The sequence below is a fragment of the Zonotrichia albicollis genome, chromosome 15 (assembly GCF_047830755.1).
Source record: "Zonotrichia albicollis isolate bZonAlb1 chromosome 15, bZonAlb1.hap1, whole genome shotgun sequence".
NCBI classification, from domain to species: Eukaryota; Metazoa; Chordata; class Aves; order Passeriformes; family Passerellidae; genus Zonotrichia; species Zonotrichia albicollis.
In genome coordinates this window covers 1,292,445-1,316,176 of record NC_133833.1, presented here as the reverse complement: position 1 = coordinate 1,316,176, position 23,732 = coordinate 1,292,445, and the positions used below count along the sequence as shown (strand labels likewise).

Here is a 23,732-nt window from a genome sequence, read left to right as displayed (position 1 = left end):
TTGTAAATAAATTATCAGCAGTTTTCTGAAATATCAGATACTTCACACATTTCAGTGTTTAAATATCTTAAATTACCACCCATGGCTAAGACATGGTTGCAATGGAAGACTTTAATGTCAGTGATTCTGTACCAGAGGTTAAGGCCTCAATATTCAATGATATTTCCAAGTATTTTGTCCTCCTGGAAGTCAGGGCTCAGTGTTTTGGGAAAGGATCCATCCCGGGCAGTGCCCAGGGCCAGGTGGAGCTCTGAGCACCCTGGGACAGTGGGAGGTGTCCCTGCCCTGGGACAGATGAGCTTCAAGGTCCTCCCAACCCTGGAATTCCAGGATTCCATGGAAAATACAAACGTTTCAACTCCTCAGAGCTGGGCCCTGAGGAGGAGTTTCCCTGAGGTTCTGTGAACACACCAGCACAGGGTGGGGCACACTGGCAACGTGGGCCACAAAAATCTCTGCTCCAAAAATCGGATTTCATGGCATCATTAACATTCACACACACTCTGGGGCATTTCACACCCTGGGGTGCAGCTCCAGCTGCCCTGGGGGGTCCTGACTGTGCCCTGTGCACCCCACACCCAGCTGCTCAGGCAGCCAAGGCTTTCTGTGCTTGTCCCACAGAAAAAAAATACAAATTAATATCAAATAAACAAACAAATCATTAAATAATGGAAGGTTTAAACAGTTCTTTCAGGAAGTGACTTTCCGAATAAGTTAACACATGCAGTGGTTTGAACAGCAACTGCCATCCACCGGCCTTGCAAAGCCAATAAATAAATAAATAGACAAATAAATAAATAAATAAATACTAAATAATTAAATAAATAACTATTAAATACTAAATAAATACTAAATAGATAAATAGCATATAAATAAATAAATATGAAATAAATAAAGGCACAATAATAATAATAATCTAAGGACATACAATAATAGCTGCCAGTAACATGTCAAAATCGTGTTCATGTAACATGATGGATGCTAAAAGTGTAACTTGAATCTGGGAAGCTGCCAAAATCAGGACCACATTCAACTGTTACAAAAAATAAAAAAAGTTATGGCTTCTTAAGAATCTCAAATGGAAATTTCTCTCCTAATTGTGCTTCTGTTCTTGTGCTAATTCATTCTTTGCTTTCTCTGGGAGCACTGTGCCACCCTCCTTGCAGGTTATCTGTGAAATAACATCAGAAATGTCATTTCCATGTGGGTTCCCATCAGAACTCTGGGTTCTGCCCAGCCTGGCTGGGTCCTTACCTGCAGAGCGAGGACCAGGAGCTCCAGGAGCTGAGGTAGCAGCGGTCCCGGGCCTGCACCCACACCTCAGCTGGCCCCGGGGGCAGCTGCACCCACTGCTCCTCCGTGTCGTACACCTGGGGACAGCACAGCTCCTTCAGGGGGGCACCAGCGAGGGTCCCGAGCCCCCACCACAGCCTGGGCTCCCAAAGGTCCCAAAATCCAGGGGCCTGAGAGAGCCTGAGCTCAGCAGAAAGAGCTGGGAAGCTCAGGTGCCACCGAGGGGGTGTCCCAAAGTGACCCAAACCCACTGAGGTGTCCCAAAGTGACCCAAACCCACTGAGGTGTCCCAAAGTGACCCAAACCCACTGAGGGGGTGTAAATGACCCAAACCCACTGAAGGGAATGCTCTAAATGACCCAAACCCACTGAGGGAGTGTCCCAAAGTGACCCAAACCCACTGAAGGGAATGCTCTAAATGACCCAAACCCGCTGAGGGGGTGTCCCAAAGTGACCCAAATCTACTGAGGGGGTGTCCCAAAGTGACCCAAACACAGTGAGCTTGGTGTTCTAAATAATTCAAACCCACTGAGGGAGATGTCCCAAAGAGATCCAAACCTACTGAGCTGAATGTTCTAAATGACCCAAATCCACGGAAGGAGGTATTCCAAAGAGATCCAAATGCATTTAGCTTGGTGTTCTGAATGCCCCAAACCCACTGAGAGGGGTGTCCCAAAGAGACCCAAACCCACTGAGGGTGTAAATGACCCAAACCCTCTGAGCTGGATGTTCTGAATGACCCAAACCCCAAACCTAACACTCATTAAACAAAGGGGTGGTTTGTTAATCTGGGTTTTTCTCTTTGTCCTCCTTCTCCCAGAGCAGGAGCCCTGAGATCCAGAGGCTGCTCCTGCTCAGGAGCATCCCCAGCCCCTCCCGAAGGGCTGCAGGAATTTTCACCTCCAGGAGCCGGGACTGAGCCCGGGGGAACGGCCCCATCTGCTGGACGGGCTGGATCCATCCCAGCGGGAAACATCCCCTGGTGCCTTTGGTTTGGCCCAATAACAACCCGGGATAACCCGGGATAACAACCCGGGATAACCCTTCCTGCTGCCTGCCCTGCAGCGCTGGACCCAGGAAGGGCAGCACTGGGCACTGCCAGCTGCCCTGTGGGCAAGAGGCTTTCCCTTTTTTATGGAAAATTAAGCACATTCCTAAACTCAGTCTGGATAACATCCTTCTTTTTTTTGGCCTGGAGGGGTTGCAGAGGGCTCTGCTGGTCACACAGGAATATTTTCAGCGCCTGCTGACCATTAATGCATTTAGGAAAAGCTCTGTTATTGTAGATGCTGCCTCCAAGGCAGGCCATTGTGTGTCTGAGGTAATTTGGGCACACGTTGGAGATTTAACCCTGAGACAGTTAATTAATCCCATTAATTAACTGGAAATCAGGGGGCAAGGACCAGACTCTCCATAGAAATGCTTCCAGATGAGTCACTGAGTTCTGATTTCCAATTCACCGATAAAGCCTGAGCTGCCCAGGGATGAACAACACAGGAGGAAATTTGTGTCACAGATCCTGGAATTCTGGGTTTGGAAATTGGGATTTTCCCTCACGAGGCCCTGCACAGCCTCCTCATGAATTAGTAAACACAACCATGCAATGCTGGACAGGATTTTCTGTCCTCAGCTTCCTCAGGGATCTTCCTGCTCATGGACCTGGGAAAAGCTTTTTCTGCCAGGACACAATTTGCCACTTTTGGGGCTCAGGACCATTTTTAAAATTTTTGTTGATTATTCTTGCATACAAAAATGATTTCTACCGTTCAGGCAAGAAAATTGTGTCTCAAATATTGTGTTTCTACCTGGTATCTGTGTCTCCTGGTGCTTTTAACTTTGACCTTGAAAGTCAAAGGGAAGTAGGAGTTTGGGGTGCTCCAGGTCCTGGGGTAGGTCCAGGTCACTGTTCCATTGGTGGCCACGTGCTGGCACTGGGGGGGGTCAGGCTTTACTGCAAGAGAAAACACAGAGGGAATTAATTCATGTTCACAAATGAATGTTGGTGTGTTAATAGTGAGAGTTTTATGGGAAAGAGCTTTGAGAGCCTCAGGGTTAAGAGAGAAGCAGCCTTGAGCAGTGATAGCTGCCTTGGGTGCTTTTTATGGAAAATTAAGCACATTCCTAGACTCAATCTGTATAAAATCCTTCTCTTTTTTTGGCCTAGAGAGTTGCAGAGGGCTCTGCTGGTCACACAGGAATATCTTCAGCACCTGCTGACCATTGATGCATTTAGGAAAAGCTCTGTTTCTGTGGGATGCTGCCTCATTTTCCTGTGCCCTGTGGCCACACTCAGAGCCCTCTCATTCCTGTGCCTGTCTGTGAACCTGCCCTGGCTGCTCATCTGGGAATGGCTGAGGAGGGAAACATCCCTGGCCTGAGCAGCTCTCAGAGAGGAGCCTGCTGGATTTATTCTCTGTTTTGGCCCTTCCCAAGCACGTCCATCCTTTGGGGACACTCAGGGACCTGTGGGTGTTGGGGTACTGCAGGTCACAAGCCAGGAAGATGCTGCTGCTTCACTTCCTCATCCTTTTCTGTCCTGGCATCCCCTGTTCCTGTAACTGGGGCCTGGTGGACATTCACAGAGCACGGGGCAGGGATTCCCAGGGCTGGGCTGAGCCCTGACGCCCAACAAAACAAAGCCCAGAATCAGCCCCCGCTGCTGGCTACTCACTGATGTCCCTGATGAAGAAGCTGGCGGTGTAGTTCTCATACAGCACCTCATCGATGGCCTCCAGGAGGATGTCGATGGGCTGGTGCTCCTCAGCAAAGGGACAGAAGTTCTCCTTGTGGCACTGGGCAGTGTAGGTGGTCAGGGCCCCCTCGGTGACAGCCATGGGGGTGCTGCAGGACACATCTCCCTGGGGGCTGGAACAGAGCAGGGACAGGCTCAGGGAAAGCTGATTGTCCTGGGAGTGGCTGCCACAGCAGCAGCACTGCTGAGGAAATGCTTTGGTTTGCCTGAAGTCTGTCTGCTGCCGAAAAGGGTCAGTGAGAGCTGCCACACTCACAGTGCTGTGGGATGGGTTAATGTCAATTCTCAGCCTCAGCAGCAGGAATTAATATTTAAACCTAAACCAGGATCTCCCAATCCCACCATCCCATGGCAAGCTCCAGTTTCCTCCTTTGTCCCTTTGCCCTCTCCCAAACCCTGCTGAAGGAATGAGGGCTGAGAAGTCTCCACTGGAGAGCAAACACCAAAAGCTGCAAAGCACCACCTGAGGCTGGCCCTGTTTTGCTCTCAGCCAGCTGCACCCTTGGCAGCTGATTCTCCTCCAGCACGCTGGGGTGACCTTTGCTGGAGCACTCCCTGCTTTGGAGAAGCCCCGGGGCAGTGGGAGGCAGGAAATCCCCCCAGGGTTCCCAGCACAGGTTTCTGGAGGGTTCCTCAGCCCAGCCTGGTCGGGGCCATGTGCTCTGCAGTGGGGGCAGCCTCCCACTCCTCCCTGCCCTGGGAGCTGTGGTTCTTTCTGCCTTGGCTCCACTTCCTCTCTGCCCTGCACCGACTCTTTTGCTATTGCTTAAGTTACCCAGTGGCTACTCCAGCCCACTTGGACTCATTCCTTTTTCAAGGCTTTAATAATTTCTGAGTGACTTGCATGCCCTTTTTAAGTTAACTTTGTCCCAGTAATGACTCAAAACATTTTGGGGATGTTCAAACTTGGAAAAGAGATTTCCCCCCATCTGCCTGCCCCTAACAGCCTGAAATCCTACACAGAATAACACCAAGGGCTGCCCTGTGAAGGGAAGTACAAACTCTTACCCTTCCAGGCTTCTGATGGTGAACTTCACATGTGGATTATTTTCTGTCATCCAGGAACATGTGAAAACTCCAGAGTAGTTCTTTGCCTCACACTTCAAAAATGTGTTGGGCTCTAGACAGAGAAAGACACAAACCAGGAGTTATTAACTCTTGTTTGCCAAAATGGCCAAGGCAGAGAGAAACAATTCCTGAATTCAGATTCCATGGCAGCGCCATGAGGGACTCAAATGCGAGACTCAGATGAGTGAGGCTGATGCAGAAAATGCAAAACATCCCAGGTTTGTCTCCTGAATGGAGAGGCCCAAGTGGCAGCACTTCAAACCTGCGCCAGGCACTGGTTCTGCCAATTCCCAGAATCCTGAAATCTCCTGAGCTGGAAGAGACCCACAAAGACCATGGAGTCCAACTGCCCAGCCCCAAAATCCCACCCTGGAGTGGTGTCCAAGCCCTTCTGGAGCTCTGGCAGCCTCAGGCTGTGCCCATGCCTGGGGAGCCTGGGCAGTGCCAGCATCCTCTGGGGGAAGAACCTTTCCCAAAATCCACCCTGACCCTGCCCTGTCCCAGCCCCAGCCCTTCCCTGGCTCCTGTCACATAACCCTGATTTTCCAAACCAAGAATTCCTCCCATCCCTCCACCCTATCAGCCTGGAGAATCCCAAATAAATCCCATGGCCCTGGTTCCTGTGCTGCCCTGCCCAGAGCCACAGGAGGGATGATTTTCTGGCATTGCCAGCACAGAGAACACCTTTGCAAGGCCATTCCCACAGGCTGATCAGGACAATGCCAGCCTGGGGGCCATACCCTGGAAGGATTTGAGGATGTCCCTGAGGATGGTCCCGTCAGGGCCGATCCTGGCGATGAGCAGCAGGCTGGAGCTCAGCACCCTCAGGCTCTCCTGGCTCACACAGCTGTAGTTGCCGCCGTCCGGGAGCTCCTTCACTGCCACCCTCAGGGTCTTCCCTCTCTGCTTCCCCTCCTGGAAGGGGCTGGAGTCCTTTCTCCAGAGCACGGCCTCCTCGGGGCTGTCGCAGCTCAGCTCCACCGCAGTGGCCGGGGCCTCGGCGTCCCACCGCGAGTCGATGACAAACACTGGGCAGGGCAGAGGAGACATCAGAGCTGCTCACAATGACCAGGCTGAGCCCTGCCTGGCCCCTCAGCTCCCCAGGGAGGCTTTTCCACAGAGGAGAAACCCTGAGAAACCTGTCTGTCGAAGGAAGGGGACCAGGACACCATTTGGTTCATCATGGCCCTCAGGTCCGGTCCGGTCCTGGTCCCTCAGGTCCTTCAGGTCCAGTTTATTGAAGAAAGTATCAAACACTTATACAGCAAATAATAAACTTATGAATATTCTGTAAGCCAAGCAATCTATTGGTTAAACTACACCATGAACTTTTCCTCATTCCTTAGGGGTTACATCTCTCTTTTCTCATGTCTCTTTCACTGTTTGTTTTCCTACTACAGCTAGGCCCAAGGACATGCTATCTTGCAGGTGCAGGACTTGGAATTAGCCACGGTTTTGTACTTTTCCAGTCCTTAGCCAGCCAAACTCCCAACACCTGTCCAACACAGGATCCCAACTGGCAGCAAACGCTCAGCTCTAGGAAGTTCAGGAGTCTCCCAAACTCCCTGTGGACACGGGCAAAGGGAATCTTCAAACTCAGAGTTCACTCTCAATGCTGGCTAAGATTTGCTGCTTTCAGCATCCAATCCCTCCCAGGGAACCCCCAGGATAAATATTCATTTTAATGTAAGGATAAGTAATTGAAAGAGAAGACAATCTGAATTTAGCCCAATTTTCTGATAAATTATTCAAAATAATTGTTCATTACCTACCCTATATTTTCACAAATGGTAAATAATTTGTGGAAATGTAGCATAGGTAATAAACAATTTTCATATTTATATTTATATTTATATTTATATTTATATTTATATTTAATATTATTTATTTATATCTTTACCAGAGAAGCTCATAAACTATTTCTAGGTTTTAGGTTTTACTCAGAAATATATTTTCTTTTTCACAACTGATTCTTCCCTTGTTTTTTTAGGGCTGTTCCCTTAGTCACTGTTTTTGCATCCAGGCTGTGAGACTTTGAACACAAGGAGAAGGAATAGGAAATAAAACAGTTGCTAGTGCAAATGTTGCAAATATGCTGTTGGAAGACATTTTAGGACTTTTTAATATTTTTCCATGAACTCCAATTAATTATGGTCAAAGAAATAAACATATGGCCTTGGCCTAAGATACAGGAGTCAACAGGTCCTGTGCTAGAGGCCACAATTATAATTCCAAAGTTTTAGGTCTATTTAGAGATTTCTTTACCATTTTCCTGCAGTTTCCACTGGGCACTTTCCAGTAGGGCAGCAAAGGAAAGCAGGGACAGTAAGGCACAGAGGAGGTGAGACATCTGTCAGGGAGAAAAAACCAATTATTAAACTTCACTGAGGTTGGCTGAGTGTGCTCCAAAGTCAGGCTGGGGCTGGGCAGGGTGACAAGGACACAAAATGAGTCCAGTGAGCTGAGGAGCATCTTCCCATTCTAAGAAGTCTGGGATCCCTTCAAAATGGAATCTCAGGTTTGTGCTGGAGCTGGAGCCATGATTTTGATCCACTTGGGATTCTCATGCCAAGGCAGTTCAGAGAAGGAATCACTCCAAGGGAATTGTGTGAGTGGCTCTGGGCTGGTCCTTTGTTAAATGTTCCTTGTGCAGGAAAAGCCCTGCTTGGTCCAGTGAGATCAATTCCATGGAAAAGGCACTGGATGAAGGATCAGGGGCTGCCCAGCAGGTTTGGATCCCCATCCCTGGAGGTGGCACTGGCACAGGCTGGGGATGGGCACAGCCTGGGCTGGGGATCCCAAAGCTCTTTCCCAGCCCCGGTGATTCCATGATTCCCCATGGCCAGGGCACTGCCCTGAAGGATCAAAGGCATCACCTTCCACCCACCCAAAGCCCAGTTCGGCCCAGCTCATCAGCAGTTCCACTAAAGCAAAGGGTTGAGGACGAGCCCAAGGAGCTGCTGAAGGTTCTGCTGGGCTTTGTCTCCATCTCTGAGCAGGTGACAGCAGGGCCAGTGCCCAGAGCAGAGCTGGGCCAGCTCCAGTTCTGCTCCTGGTTCTGGGATCCTCCTGAGCTCTCACAGCCTGATCTTGTGAACAATTCCAGGCAAAATTCCTGCTGGGTTCAGTGCCCAGCTCTGTCTGCAGGAAGGGCTGGGAGTGGAGATCATTGCTGCTCTGTGTCCAACATACAAATGGATTTTCTCCTGAATTCGTCCCAAATACCACCAGAACTCTCCATAAAACACCAAACACCTTTGCCAAATACTGTCATAACTACTGGGTGCGTAAAAACTCTATTTTTTTTAAACTCTAATTTTTAAACTCTAAAAACCAGTTATTTAGGTGCACTTCCAGACCTTTTCAAACTAAATTAACAGAAATAAAATCCCTTCAAGAAAGAGATGGTCAATGTCATTTTCAAAGCCTATTATAACTACAGTGAGAGGCTGAATGCAGGTGAAAAACACAAAATTAAGTGGTTTGAGTTGTTGTTTTTTCCTCCCAAACCACTCTTTTTGTAATGAAAGAGGAGCAGACCTCCCGATTCCTGGAGAGCAGAGTGCATTCCTGAGCCCATCAGTTCCTAGTACAGCTCCTGCTGTTCTGGGCACCCTAAATCCTGGTCACAAATCATCCTGTGCCCTTTGGATTTGTACCCAGCTCTTAAGGGGACCAGGAGCTCCAATAAAGTGTCTGGAGAGTGTCCAGGAGAGGCAGCAGCTCCTGCTGTGCTCAGAGAGGGGCACAAAGCTCAGGGAAAAGGCAGTTATTATTGGACAGAAATGACAGAATAGGTTTGGAAAAAAGCTCTAAAATCTATCATATCCTATTAGCAGTGCTAATAACTGCTTCATTACACTCTTAGATTTCAGGCAGGATTAGCTGGAATTTCCAACAGAAAGATTCATTTGGCAACTTTCTGAAAATTGCTGGTTTCTGTCACAGAAACATGAAATTGGTCACCACACTTCATAAACCTGAAACTGAACATCAAAACATCAAAACAGCAGCTCAGACTGGGGTAGAGCAGTGGGACTTGTGCCTTCTCTTCCATTCATCACAACTAAAACCTCCAAAACAGAAAAGTTTCTCCTCTTTGAGGGAGAAGCTGCATGATTCAGGTTTTTGATGAAAACACTCAACAATTTGCATGGAAATGATTCACATTGCAGATGTGGGAGAGGATCCCTCCCCCATCTCAACATTGTATTGAAAAATTAATCAGAAATAAGCTCAGATTCTGAACAACACCAGTGAGTGCCCGAGCACTTCAGAAATGAGAATATTCCAGCTCCAAATGTTCAGAGAATCAGGGAATCACAGAGTCATGGAACTGCTTGGGTTGGAAGGGACCCTAAATCCCACCCAGTGCCACCCTGCCATGTCAGGGACACCTCCCACTGTCCCAGGGTGCCCCAATGTCCAGCCTGGCCTTGGGCACTGCCAGGGATGCAGGGGCAGCCCCAGCTGCTCTGGGCATCCCATCCCAACCAGGAATTCCCAATTCCCAATCTCCCATCCATCCCTGCCCTCTGACCCTGGGAGCCATTCCCTGGCTCCTGTCCCTCCATCCCCTGTCCCCAGCCCCTCTCCAGCTCTCCTGGAGCCCCTTCAGGCCCTGAGCTGTCCCTGGATCCCTCTCCTCTCCAGGTGAACCTTCCCAGCTCTCCTGGAGCCCCTTCAGGCCCCGAGCTGTCCCTGGATCCCTCTCCTCTCCAGGTGAACCTTCCCAGCTCTCCCAGCCTGGCTCCAGCCCTGGAGCAGCTCTGGGGCTCCTCAGGGCTCTCTGCAGCAGCTCCAGGTCCTGCTGATGTTGGAGACCCCAGGGCAGGAGGTTCTGCAGGTGGGGTCTCACCTGAGCACAGGGTCAGAGCGTCCTTGGTGTCCCCTCTGTGTCCCCTCTGGAGCTCGAGGGCTGGGGCTGAGCCCAGGTTCCTTCACTGGGAATCTCCAAGGATTCCTGTCAGGAAGGAACCTCTGGAGCTCACCTGGGCCAGCCCCAGCTCAGGCAGGAGCCACTGGGGCAGAGCAGCCAGGTAAAGGAGTTTGGCAGCACTGCCAGCCAAAACACCAACCCTGGTCAATAAAAGGATTGTTACTGCCTGCTGACACAGGGTACAGCCCCAGCAGAATTCACAGGTGCACATCACGTGCTAAACTTTATCAGGACATAAACACTGCCCTGAGGAAAACCTCCCCAAGACTATTCCAATCCACTCTCAAATCAATAATTCTAAATTTGCATTAGAACAAAGAAGAAATGAGTTCTCACCGTTGCCTGGGGAGCCTCTGGCTGGAGCTGCAGCTGGAGCTTGGCTCTGAGATGTGGAGGAAACAAAGTTCTGGTCCCAAAGTCTGCAGAGGAAAGGGGAGTTTATAAACCCTCCTGTCACCACAATACCACAGGATTGCAACACGTGGCTGCAGTTCCTACTTCACATTGGGCCACAGCTACAGCCAAAAAAAAAATTATTTGGGACTCCCAGGTAAACTTCAAGGAGGAAATGAAATTATGAGATTGTAAAGCGACCTTTAGTGGTTTGCCAGAGTCATTTCCTTTCCTTGCTGGCTTTCTGTCTCTCATTCTGTCTCTTCACCACAGAGGAAGAGTGAGGAGATAATAAACTCCCAAATGTCTAATGGGAATCACAGAATGGAGACAGAAAGAGAAAGTTCAATGAACTAAAACTCTTTCTACCTGATAAGCATGAGATAATTACATGACCTCTAATCCCAGCTCCCACATCAATCAGCAGGAAAGGGAACATTAATTTTTAATTGCTGGGTTTGAGTTGTGTTTGTTCTATGAATTGAGACTTGAGTCAACCAGAAAATAAACAATTAGTTCTAGCTTAGAGATACCTGATATTTGCACATTATTTTGCTGCAGATTTTAAATATAACCTGAACCTGGTGTTTCTTTTAGACCTCAGGGTTAAGAAGAGCCCTGTGCTCCACATGGCCTTTGAAAATGAGGAAAGGCTGTGTGGATTTTTCTTTTATTGTTTGTGAAGTAATTGAACACAATTCTCATTTATTTGCCAAGTGAACACTGCTTACAAAAGAAAAAAAAAAAAGGTTTGAAACTCAACTTGACACAGTCACTTTAGGAATTAATGGAGACACAACTCAATTCCAGGGGCAGGATTCCCACACTGCAGGGATTGTAGTGCCAGAATCCTGTTCCTTTGCTAGAGAATCCCAGAACGGTTTGGGTTGGAAGGGACTTTAAAAATTATCTATTCCAGTTCTGCCGTGGCAGGGACACCTCCCGCTGTCCCAGGGGCTCCCAGCCCTGTCCAGCCTGGCCTGGGGCACTGCCAGGGATGCAGGGGCAGCAGGGAGATGTGTCCCTGGAACAATTCCCAATTCCCAGCATCCCATCCATCCCTGCCCTCTGGCACGGGAATCCCTTCCCCTGTCCTGTCCCTCCAGGTGGGGCCAGGAAGAAACGTGGCTGGAGCGGGGTCACACCCACCTTTGGGGCTGAGCTGTGACTCCTTGCCATGCCCCAGGACACAGACCCAGGCCCTGCATCCCCCGGTGGCCCTGATGACTCCGTGCCCATCCCAGGGTGCCCAGCCTGCTCCTCAAACACGGGAATTCCCTGCGCCAGAGCTGCTGGCAGAGCCGGGCACGGGCAGAGCACCGGGGCTGAGGGGAGGAGAACAGTGCTCCCTTCCATCCCAAATGCTGAATAGTCCCGAATCTGCGCCCTTCCCACCCATCCCAAAAGCTGAACAACCCCAAATCTGCTCCCTTCCATCCCAAATGCTGAACAATGCCAAATCTGCTCCCTTCCATCCCAAATGCTGAATAGTCCCGAATCTGCGCCCTTCCCACCCATCCCAAATGCTGAACAATGCCAAATCTGCTCCCTTCCCATCCCAAATGCTGAATAGTCCCAAATCTGCTCCCTTCCCATCCCAAATGCTGGATGTGGCTCAGAGGGGCCCACGGGGCCATTCCTGGCACAGAACTGAGCAGCAGCCCCTGACTGCCCCCCTGAGCTCTGTGGCAGTGCCAGAATGGGCAGGATGGAGCTCTGGGCACTCCCAAAGCATTGCAGGTGCCAAAGGTGCCCCCTCTCACGCTGTGAGGGCAGCTCAGAGCAGGCTGTGCTGGGCACCATTGCCAGCTGCCCTGCACATCCCCATGCCCAGTGCCCACTGGGGAGTGAGGAGCAGCTCAGGGGGCTGGGACCCCTCCCCTGGTGCTGCAAACACAGCCTGGGCACAAGGGACAGACAGCCCAGGCTGGGCACAGGTTTGTCCCCATTTAAGACAATTTGCAATACCCAAAATCCCTTTTGGGATTCCAGCAGTGACAGGCAGTGAGTGAGGTCAGTCCCAGATTCAAATCAGGGCAGCAGTGAATTCGTGGGCACATTTCCTGCTCACCATCCCTTTTCTGCCTCCATGGCTGCACGTCTCTGTAGTCACAGTGACTAATGCAGAGCTCAGCAAAGCTCTTCAAGTGCCTGCTCGCTGCTGGAACATGGACAAATACAAATAAACACCTCATAATTCGTACAAACAAATGCACATTTTCAGTGTGTTTGCACCAAGCCTTCCTAATTCCCTTGGCTCAGCTCTAACATAGAGTGCCCTGGTGCCCAAACTTTATGCCAAGAATCCCAAAAACCAGCCCTGGAGCACAGACAGCTCTGGGTGGAACTCCCATGATGGGATGGTTTCCTGTGATCCACCAGAGGAATTTTTAAATATTAAAACACAGAGATTGTGAAAAGCTCTTTCGATGACAGCCTGGTTTTCCACTATGAGCTCATTGATTCTGAAGGGGAAATTTGGAGGGGAGCAGCTTCTCCCCATCTCCTCACTCTGCTTCCCCTCTGACACTGACAGAGAATGTGCAAACCCTGTCTGTGATTTGGTTAATGCTGAGGAAAAACTCCTTTTTGGCAGAAAAGGCCCATTTGAAAAGGGGTTTCCTTTTTTAGCATTCTTGCTTTGTGAAATGACGAAGAAATCACCCCAATCCAGGAAAAAACCCTGTGTAACTTAGGGAAAAGGAATAATTATAAAAAGTGTATAATCTGTATGATTCCTCTATTTGGAATCTATTTTCCATGGATGTCCATTGGCAGATTAATGCCAAAGATCAACTTTTGTTCCCAGGATTTTTAATGCAGTAGCACTGAGAAGGGAACACTGCTCTTTATCTGTAATCTATATATTATTCTATAATTCTTAATCTGTAATTCAGCCATGTATATGAATTCATCAGGAAATACTGTGTTATATTAGTGCACCAATGAATTTTCCTAAAAAATTCCCATTAAGCCACTCCATGGAATCACTTAACCAAGTGAGAAAAACTAATTCAGAAAAATACAAAATACAGGGAAAAAAGATATCCAGCTTAAAGCTCCAAGGAGCTTTATGGGCCAGAGATGAATTTGGTTTTGGCAGCACTGGAGCAGCTGGCCGGGATGGGGATGTTGGGACTCCCTCTCCTGGGGTGGAGGGACAGGAGGATGGGCAGGACACCACTGAGCTCTGCCCTAACCCAGCCCAGGCTGACGCAGTTCCCAAACCCAGGTGGGAGCTGTGCCCAGCCCAGGGTGGCACCTGGGACCCATGGAGAGGAGCTGGTGCCCGCTGAGGGAAGGGAAAAGGGGATTTCAGCTCGTGGTGCTGCCCCAGGAGCTCACAGAGGGTAACCCCCAGAGTTTGGGGGTCTCTGCACAAACCCTGGGTTGGGGACAGCCCCAGGGGGATACAGGAGCAGGAAGAGCCAGAAGGGCCTTGCACAGGGATTTGTAAAGGGAGGCAAAGCAAGGTGTGACATTTCCAAAGGGTGTTAAGAACCAAATCTCATTTTCTACAGTAAATGACTCTGCAGAGTCAATGGGATTTGGGTGCTTAATTCCTTCAGATGTTTTTGCAAATCTTCACAGGTGCTCAGGAACGTGGGGCAGGGATCCAAGGGCAATTGGTATTTCTGTTAGATTTATTGCAGAATTCGAGTTATCAATCCTCTCTGGCTCAGGCTCCTCCCAGGGCATGCACGGGGAGACGGTTCAGTGCTGCTCCAAAGTGCAGATCCCTGCTCCTCTGGTACCAGCCCTGCTGCCACCACAAACCTGGCACTGGGATCAGCCTGACTTCATATAAACCTCACTCTGGGATTAACCTGGCACTGGGATCAGCCTGACTTCATATAAACCTCACTCTGGGATTAGCCTGACTTCATATAAATCTCACTCTGGGATTAACCTGACACTGGGATTAGCCTGACTTCATATAAACCTCACACTGGGATTAACCTGGCACTGGGATTAGCCTGACTTCATATAAACCTCACTCTGAGATAATCCTGATTGAGGTCAATCTGACAGATAATCCTGACCTGGTATAAACCTGACACTGAGATCAATCTCACATTGATATAAACCCAACACTGAGATAATCCTGACTGAGATCAACCTCACACTGAGCTCAATCTGACATTGATATAAACCTGACATTGATATAAACCTGACACTGAGATCAACCTCACACTGGGTTTAACCTGACATTGATATAAATCTGACATTGATAAAAACCTGATACTGAGATCTGACATTGAGATAAACCTGACAGTGAGATAAGCCTGACACTGATATAAACCTGACAGTGATATAATCCTGTCACTGAGATCAACCTCACACTGAGCTCAATCTGACATCAATAAAAACCTGACACTGAGCTTAATCTGACATTGATAAAAACCTGACATTGATATAAATCTGACACTGATATAAGCCTGGCAGCACCCAGTTGGAGGAGCCAGCTGCAAGCTGAGCTCTTCTCTGGAGCTGCACTCATTTCTTGGGGATGTTGTAACTCTGAACTCCACCAGCAGCTCTGCTTGGGCTGTGTTACAGTGCTGGGGGTGGGGAAATAACATTGCAAACTGAAAGTCAAGGGAAAAGCCCAGCAAATTCATTTCATTGAAATTCAAGGAGCATTTTCTTTGTCTGACAGCTCCTAGAAAAGGAGTTTTCAGACAAAGCCCAGCCAGGCCATTCTGGGTCCCAGGAGAGTTTGGACAATGCTCTCAAGGACAGGCTGGAGCTGTTGGGGTGTCCAGGAGCTGCACTGGTGATCCCTGAGGGTCCCTTCCAGCCCAGGATATTCCATTATTCTGTAATTAAAGCTCTCAGGGACATACCTGGAAGAAAAAGGAACTTGTGACAATTTCCTATTTTGCTATTGATTATTAATGCATCAATAATTTCATGCTAAAGCCTGGGGACCCAGCTGAGGATGGGATTTAGGAGAAGGGATTCAGGAGCTCACAGGAACACTCAACGCCCAGCAGGATCCAGGCATCTTGTCACACCATTTTTTATCTGTCAGAAAATTCCAAGTTCCTCAAGGTGGGGAAAAGAAACTTTAAATAATGTAATAAGAGCTCTGACGCCTCCCATGACTGAGGGAATGAGATCATACAAGACCTATTTGGAAAGCAAAAACTTTTCACCAGTGAGCCACTGATACGTTCCTGAACTTCTGAAAGCCAAAGAAAATTTTGGAATTACTCCAGGGCTGCTCTGTGACATCACACTCATTGCTGTAACCCCTCTGCTGCAGCCATGGAACAAATGGACAATTTTAAAACTGAAATTCAGGAGCTCTGCCAGGGGAGGGTTTCCAGGACCCACAGCAGAAATGGGAGATTGTTCAATGGCAAATCCTCCTCCAGCTCACTTTGGTGCTGCCACACATTTCTGACTGGGACAGGGCAGATTTTGGTGCCAAAACCTCAGGAATTGGGACAATCCCCATGGTCCCTTGTTGGTTTTCCCAGCTTTTACAGAGACAGGGAACTGGGATGCATTTTTAAGGTTTTATTCCATTATCAGTCTCAATGAAGGGTGAGACATTAGAGATGTAAAACTCAATGTCATTCTATCTATTCTATTGCTGGTTACAAAACCTTAGAAATGTTTTTCAGCCTATTAGCTTTTGCCACACAACGCTGCTATTACTTCCAACACCAACCACCTCTATTTTTACCTATATTTTAACCTATATTTAACCCCAACCACCTATATTTTAACCTATATTTAACACCAATCACCTATATTTTTACCCATATTTTAATCTGCATTTAAGACCAATTACCTATATTTTAACGTATACTTAATAGGTTATATATTAATAACTAATCACCTATATTTTAAGCTATATTTAACACCAACCACCTATATTTTCACCTATATTTAACACAAATCACCAAAATTTTTACCTATATTTTTTCCTATATTTAACAACAATCATCTATATTTTTTCCTATATTTAACACCAATCACCTATATTTTTTTACCTATATTTAGCACCAACCACCTATATTTTTACCTATATTAATACAAATCACCTATATTTTTACCTATATTTAGCACCAATCACCTATATTTTAACCTATATTTAACACAAATCACCTATATTTTTTTACCTATATTTAACACCAATCACCTATATTTTTACCCCACATGGTCCTGCTACAATGCATCTCTCACAGTTCTAATTCTCCAGAATATCTGATTTTTTTTTGCAAGGGCACATTTTGAAGCTTGTTTCCAGCTCAGTCTCTCTCTCACCAATGTGATTTCTATCCCATGGCCTCCCTAAGGCAGCACAGCTCACCTCAGAGTTTGCACACACAGCTGTACAAGGCTGGGTGAGCTTCCAGTCAGGTTTTGAGGATTTTACAAATCCATTTCTCCCATTTCCTGTCCTGGGGTGCCCATCCCTGTTCCTGCAGCTCGGTGGCACCAGGCTGTGAATAACTCAGAGTGAGGAGAAGGCTTTGCATGAGGGAACTTCCAGCAAGGACTTTCCCAGGAGAATGATGAAACTCCTGCCTGGAGTGAGCACATCTGCTCCTGCTGGGGGCAGCCAGCATGAGGATGTGCTTGCAGTTGCTCATTTTGGGAATTGTGCTCCCTTGCTCCTCCCTGTGCTCTGACATCACCCTGATTAAACACCTCAACAGCCCCACAGAAAGGTGTCCTTCACCCAGGTGGAATAATTGACTCATGCCAGTAAATTCCTGGAGCTGAGCAGGAATTTTGTGATTTGCCTGAAGAGATACGGAAAAAAAACCCAAACAAACAAGTAAAGGCTGTGTTTCACATTTAAAATGCTCATGGGTTTGTATTTTGGGTTGGTTTTTGCCAAAAAAAAATTGAACGTGATGCTTTTTTTTGGGGATGATCCTGTACACAGGGCTATGGAAACACAATTCCAATTAAAAACTCACTGCTTTTTGCACATCTGGGAGCTCAAAAATCCCAGGAGAGGAGATCTCTGCTGGGTTCTGCTCTCACTGTGGGCAGGGTATGGAGGAATGAAACTGGAACTTGCAGATTGCAGGGGGAGGAGGATTTTTCCTGGCCAGTAAATGAATGTGAGAGCCCTGCAGCTCTCACGCAGCGAGTGTGGGCTCTGCTCTGTCACTTCCTACTGCTCTGAAGGACTGGGGGGACAACCCTCACAATTTCCAGCTGGAAAATGAATGAAACTCTCTTTCCAGTCCCACAGGGCAGAGCTGCAGGGCACAAGGACTCATTTGCCCCCAAAATCCATTTGTTTATGAGCTATTTTAGCCACAAACCCATCACTCCACTTTCCCCTATATTTCTGGCTTTTCCTGCTTATTCCTAGAGTTGAAACGGCCAGGACAGTGCTGGCAGTGCTGCAAACAGCCCCAGTCTCTGTGTGACCCAGGAGCTGGGGACTTCCTTTAGTCTCCATCAGAGCTTCCCCAGCAGCAGGGACTCAATCAAGAGCGCCTTCCACCACAAGGGACACGACTTCCTTCCGTGGTGGCGGCCACCGTGGGGCTCAGAGTGAGCCCAGCACCTGCCTTGGCTTCACCTGCCGCTGCCACACCCCAAACTCCTCGGAGGTTACAGACCTTACAAAAGAAAAGCTTTGTAAAACCCAAGCTCAAGCCTTGCTTCAGCTCAGTACTGCTAGTAACCAGCTTAAGTTCCCCTGAGAAGGAATTAAGAGAATGACAATTAAATAACCTGTTCTAGTAAGAAAAACAGTCTGCACCCATAAAAAAACCCCATAGGAATCCATGAAGAAAATATGCAAACTAACAAAAAATAGAGGAGTTTAAGGAACATGCACCCTGCTCCTTTACTGAGCAATAAACTGTCAGTGCATTGTTATGAAATAGAGATTTTTGGAGTTCACTTAACCAATTGGATTAACACAGTTCCTTCTAATATTCCTATAAAAACATGAGCTGTGCAATAAACATTCAGCTTTCCTACATGAAAAATCAAGGGTCCCATCTGTTTTGATTGCAGCACTCAGAGCTGAGGGAAAGCTGGGCTGGCTCCCTCAGCTCTGGAATTCCTGAGGCCAGGAGAGGCAGCAGGAAAAGCCCTGCATTGCAGAACCTCCCCAGGAACACACCCGGGACAAGCTCAGCGGTTAAACATTGATATTCTTATGCAACACTTGTTTGCACCTGTAAGAAAAATAATATCGACTTCAAACGTCCTGGGTCAGCTTCCTGCACCTCTAATTAATGCCTGAGATTGTGAACCATTGGAGAGAGCTCTGCTCTGTCAGTTGTAGCCATAAATACCTTTGGCAAAGGAATTCTTGTTTGTCCCAAGAAAATCAGCTTCAATCCTGACTGACACCAGTGCTGGGATCACGTCTGGAGAGCTCAGCAGAAAACAATTTCACCAGAGACTGAAAGGCTAAACCAGCCCAGCACAAACCAGTTCCTGCTGTGCACAGGGGATGGAGCACACTGGGGAGGAGAAGTTTTTCCTCAACCAGCTGAATTGATCAAACACACTGCTCGAGGGTTCTGAGCATCCTCAGGGAAGGGCGCTTCCACCTGGGGCTGCAGGGAATCAGTCCCATGTAAGGGCAGGCTGGGTGAGCCTGGCACTGCTCCAGGGATCTGGAACTGCTCCAGGGGGCTAAAACTGCTCCAGGGACCCTCAAACTGCCCCAGGGATCTGGAACTGCTCCAGGGATCTGGAACTGCTCCAGGGGGCTAAAACTGCTCCAGGGATCTGGAATTCCTCCAGGGACCCTCAAACTGCCCCAGGGACTCTCAAATTGCCCCAGGGATTGTGCCCTGCTCCAGGGACCCTCAAACTGCCCCAGGGACTCTCAAACTGCTCCAGGGATCTGGAACTGCTCCAGGGATCTGGAACTGCTCCAGGGATCTGGAATTCCTCCAGGGACCCTCAAACTGCCCCAGGGATCTGGAATTCCTCCAGGGACCCTCAGACTGCTCCAGGGACCCTCAAACTGCCCCAGGGACCCCCAAACTGCTCCAGGGACCCAGCTGGAACCACCACAGCCCCAGGATGTGGGATGTGACCCAAGCCAGCCCCATCCCTGGCATCCCCACCCAGCCCTGCCCAGGATTCTGCCCCAGGGGTGGCATTCCAAGAAAACCCAAAGCTCTGACCTGCTGCAGGGCTGGGAATAACCCAGGGCAAAGTTTATTCCAGGCTGGGAGGTGGCTCCACGCCTTTGTTCACAAAGGCACAGCCAGGATTTGGGAACAGGCAGATCCTGAGCAGCGCTGGGTTCCCAGTGGCACAACTCTGAAATTAGCATTTAATTACAGGGGCTGCACCTGCACTGCCCTTTCCTCACAGCTAATTGTTCATGGAGAGAGAAATGGGGAGAAAGGAACCCCACAAATATTGTAAAATCTGATGCACAAACGTCTCCTCAGAGCACCTGTGGCTGAGCAGGGGATTGAGACCTTCACTCACTTGCACTGCAGATTTATTTCTATTTAATACACCAAAGGAAAGGAAAGATGGGGATGAAGAAATCCACAAATTCTGCTAAGTAACCTTGATTTTTGTGGAGGATTGAAGGTGCCATTGCCTCACACTGCACTGGCTCAGCAGAGGCACCTGGGTTGGGAAATCAGAGCCCTGCGAGGCAGAAATGTGGCTGGAAGAACAAAGCTCCCAGTGCCTGGTGTAACACCACGTGTGAGAGGGTGCAGAGAGCTCTGCGGGATCCTGTGCAGCCTCTGTCGTCACTGCAGACAAACCATGAGACTCCTCACCTCCACTTCTCATTTTATATAAAAGCCCCACCAGCCCTGGTGTTGAAATCCAGCAGAGTTCAAAGCAGCTCAATGAACCTTCCTCACCACCCACTTCAGTGTCTGGGGAGGAACATTTCAAGCCACTTCTCTTAAAAGAACTGAGATTTTCAGTTGGAAGGGGAATCCTGGTCAGAACTAAAGAAAAAAAATAAAATTGAAAATCCCCTTTGTTGTACCCTGGGGAGGGGGTGGAGTCCCCATCCCTGGAAGTGCTCCAGGAACAGCTGATGTGGCACTGAGGGCTCCTCATCCTGATCCCAGCCCCAAGGAAAACCATCCCAGGAGGTGCCTGCAGCCCTTGGAGGAGGCTGGGAGCTGGGCTGGAATCCCCCAGGATCCCACTGGAGCAAATGGGGAATAAAACAGGCACTATCCCATTAATTAAATTAAAATTAAATCATTTAAATTCCTTTAAAATTAAATTAATTTTAAATTAAATTATTTTAAAGTTAATGAATTTAAAATTCCAGGTGATGCTTAGGCTGTTTGCAAGTTTCCATTAATTATCAATAAATCTCAGCAGTGTGGATGCACAAACACCCAGGAGAACTCTGCCCTTCAGAAAGGTTTGGGCTGGGCTGAAAGGGAAAAGTGCTGAAATTTGTTCAAATCAGTTCAGGTCTGGGCAGCTGAAATGGCCATGCAGAGATAGGAAGGAATTTAGATTTCCTGGGGAACAGTTTATAGTCTCACCACAATTATTAGAACATGAGGCACTCAAAGTTGTCCTGATAGATCTGGGGAGGGAGAAGAAATAGAGAAAGCAAAAACAGAGAGAAGAAATAAAGAAAAAAAAAGAAAAATAAAGAAAGAAACAGAAAGAAAGAAAAGTAGAAATATTTTATGTAAAATTTCAACATCTGCTTTTGGGGAATCTTATTTTTAGGCACTTAAAAGCAATCTGCTAACACAACCCATTCCAATCCATTTTGCCTGTGGTTCCAGCCTTGATCAGTTTTGATTGAAAATTCTTCCCCGATGTTTGGATCTCCTTTCCCCTTACAGAGGACTTTCTGGGGTAATGAAGCATTTGGTAAAAAGCAGAAAATTCCACCTTCGCTCACAATTTCACTGAAAAGAAACTCCCTGGCTCTGAGTTTCGGCAGCGTTTTTGGTTGTCACAAACCTGTGGAGATGTAAAACTGTGCTGAAACCACAGAGGGAAAGAGGAAGCAGAGGCAGCATTTCCCAGGTAACCCCACGTGTCCCCAGCCAGGAACAGCCCAGGCTGCGATGGTTTGGCAGGGCCAGAGATCCCAGCAATTCCTGGGGGCTGGAAAAGCCCTCCCAGAGCCTGGAGTCCAATTGTGCCCAGCCCGGAGCTCTGAGTGCCACCTCCAGGGATGGGGCTACAGACATCCCCTGGGCACTGCCTGGGCACCCTTTCCTGGAAGAAACTGCTCCTGGAAAAATCTGGAATTTCTCCTGGATAATGCTGGAATTGCAGCCTGGATAACCCTGGAATTGCAGCCTGGATAACCCATGTGTAGCTGCCTGGATAATTCTGGAATTTCCCCTGGATAAAACCTGGCATTGCTCCTGGATAATGCTGGAATTGCAGCCTGGATAACCCTGGCATTGCCCCTGGATAATGCTGGAATTGCAGCCTGGATAACCCTGGCATTGCTCCTGGATAATTCTGGAATTGCAGCCTGGATAACCCTGGCATTGCCCCTGGATAATGCTGGAATTGCTGCCTTGATAACCCCGGCATTGCCCCTGGATAATGCTGGAATTGCAGCCTGGATAACTCCGGCATTGCTCCTGGATAATGTTGGAATTGCAGCCTGGATAACCCTGGCATTGCTCCTGGATAATGCTGGAATTGCAGCCTGGATAACCCTGGAATTGCTCCTGGATAATGCTGGAATTGCAGCCTGGATAACCCTGGCATTGCCCCTGGATAACCCACGTGTGGCTGCCTGCAGGGGGGTGCTGCTGCAGCCCCAGCCCCAGCCTGGGTTTGTGTGTGGGGTCCCCCCCGGGCCTGGCGCTGCCCCCAGGACCAGCCCTGCCATTCCCAGGGTTTGTTTGGGAATCCCGACCCACTGTGGCTCTGTCCTTGCTCTGCTGAGCTCCCTGGCTGCCCCTCCTTGGCAGGGCAGCTCTGGGGTGGCAGAGGGGCAGGCAGGGCTCCCAGGGCAGCTCTGTTATGTAATGGGCCAGGCTGGCTGCACAACTTCCCCCAAAACAGGCTGGGAGACCTGGCCTGACCTCAGAAGCCACAAGGCTGACCCTGGCTGCGTCCCAGCAGAGGCAGCCCTTGTCACTGTCACTGTCACTGGGTGTGCCAAGGGTGGCACCTGTGCTGCCCCAGAGCCCCTGGGCTGGGAGAGCCTTCCCAGCCCCTCACACCTTCAAACACCTCTGGGCTGTGCAGTCACTGCTCTCTCTGCCAAGGCATTTTACCTGAAGATCTCCAGAGGAACAGAACCTGAAACTCATCATGTGCCATTCTCCCCTAACCTGGCTGCCCATAAATACCCAACAGCCACACAGAGGCACTCCAGAAACTAAAAAAGGCATCACTTGCCAGTTATCCCACTAAACTGATGGGAAAACAGCAGTCACCCTCTGTGCTGCTGCTGCCTTAAGGATTTAGGTGGGAAAAGATCTCCAAGGTCACCAAGTCCATTCTGTGCCAGATCCTCACCCTGTCCCCAGCCCAGAGCCACCTCCAGGTGACACCTCCAGGGGTGGGCACTCCAAAAGCCCCTGGCAAGGCCTGAGCACACTTTCCATGCAGCAATTCTTGCTGATGCCCACCCTGAGCCACATTCTGCATAGTTTGCACTGGTTTTACCATTACAGACCATGATAAAGAAACTGATTTTCTTCATTTGCTAAGGAAACCTTTTCAAATATGAGCTCCCAGTCCTTCCCTTTGACATAAACCCCCACCACGTTCCACTGGACATTGATCAGTCAATTCTTGTCACGTATTTTCCATGTCAGCACAGTCCTGTTCCCATGGATGGTGACTGGCACCAATTTTGGATTTGGCTGATTTGGTTTCCAGGTGCTGAAGAACTGCAGTTCTCTTTCTGCTCATTTAAATAACAGAATATTTAACTCAGAATGAACAGAACCTCTGTGTCTAACTCCCCAGGTCAGGATTTCCCTCCTGTTATTTATACCTGAGACTTGGGGAATGGCCGTGGGAGTTAAAGCGGAGATTAAATACAAACAAGGAGGATTTCATTTCATGAGAAGCAAAGCTAAATGTACCCAACTCGAAATTCTCATCAGTGCTTAGCTGGTGGCAAAGTAAAACATCAGAATAAAGTGTGAAGATGATTTTTTCAATAGAATTTGTAATTAGACAGAAAGGCACCAATTCTCTGCCACAAACTGCAGCTGTGTGACTTCCATCCCCCACACCCACAGCAGCCCTTCCAAAGGAAGTTATTCCTTTGGGCTTTACCCACAGTTAGTAATGGGCTTGTGGTTTCAGTCAGTTTTGGTGCTGCTGTGTCGGGAGCTCGCGGCACTTTCA

General features: G+C 48.6%; 1 protein-coding gene across 2 annotated transcripts in view; it reads right to left on the bottom strand.

Annotated features, from left to right (window-relative positions):
* The window catches only part of IL12B (interleukin 12B), a 55,747-nt gene continuing 32,015 nt past the window's right edge, over positions 1-23,732 (bottom strand). Inside the window, exons 2-9 of one of the 2 annotated variants that reach the window (XM_005493054.3) lie at positions 10,389-10,471; positions 7,379-7,463; positions 5,854-6,141; positions 5,054-5,165; positions 3,965-4,158; positions 3,099-3,244; positions 1,255-1,370; positions 1-1,171 (exon numbers count right to left, since the gene is read on the bottom strand). In XM_005493054.3, coding sequence (XP_005493111.3) covers positions 1,168-1,171; positions 1,255-1,370; positions 3,099-3,244; positions 3,965-4,158; positions 5,054-5,165; positions 5,854-6,141; positions 7,379-7,463; positions 10,389-10,471 — 1,028 coding nt within the window. In that variant the 3' untranslated portion in view covers positions 1-1,167. Of the gene's footprint in view, positions 1,172-1,250; positions 1,371-3,098; positions 3,245-3,964; positions 4,159-5,053; positions 5,166-5,853; positions 6,142-7,378; positions 7,464-10,388; positions 10,472-23,732 lie in introns of those variants that run through there. The other variant, XM_074552183.1, reaches the window with a different exon arrangement.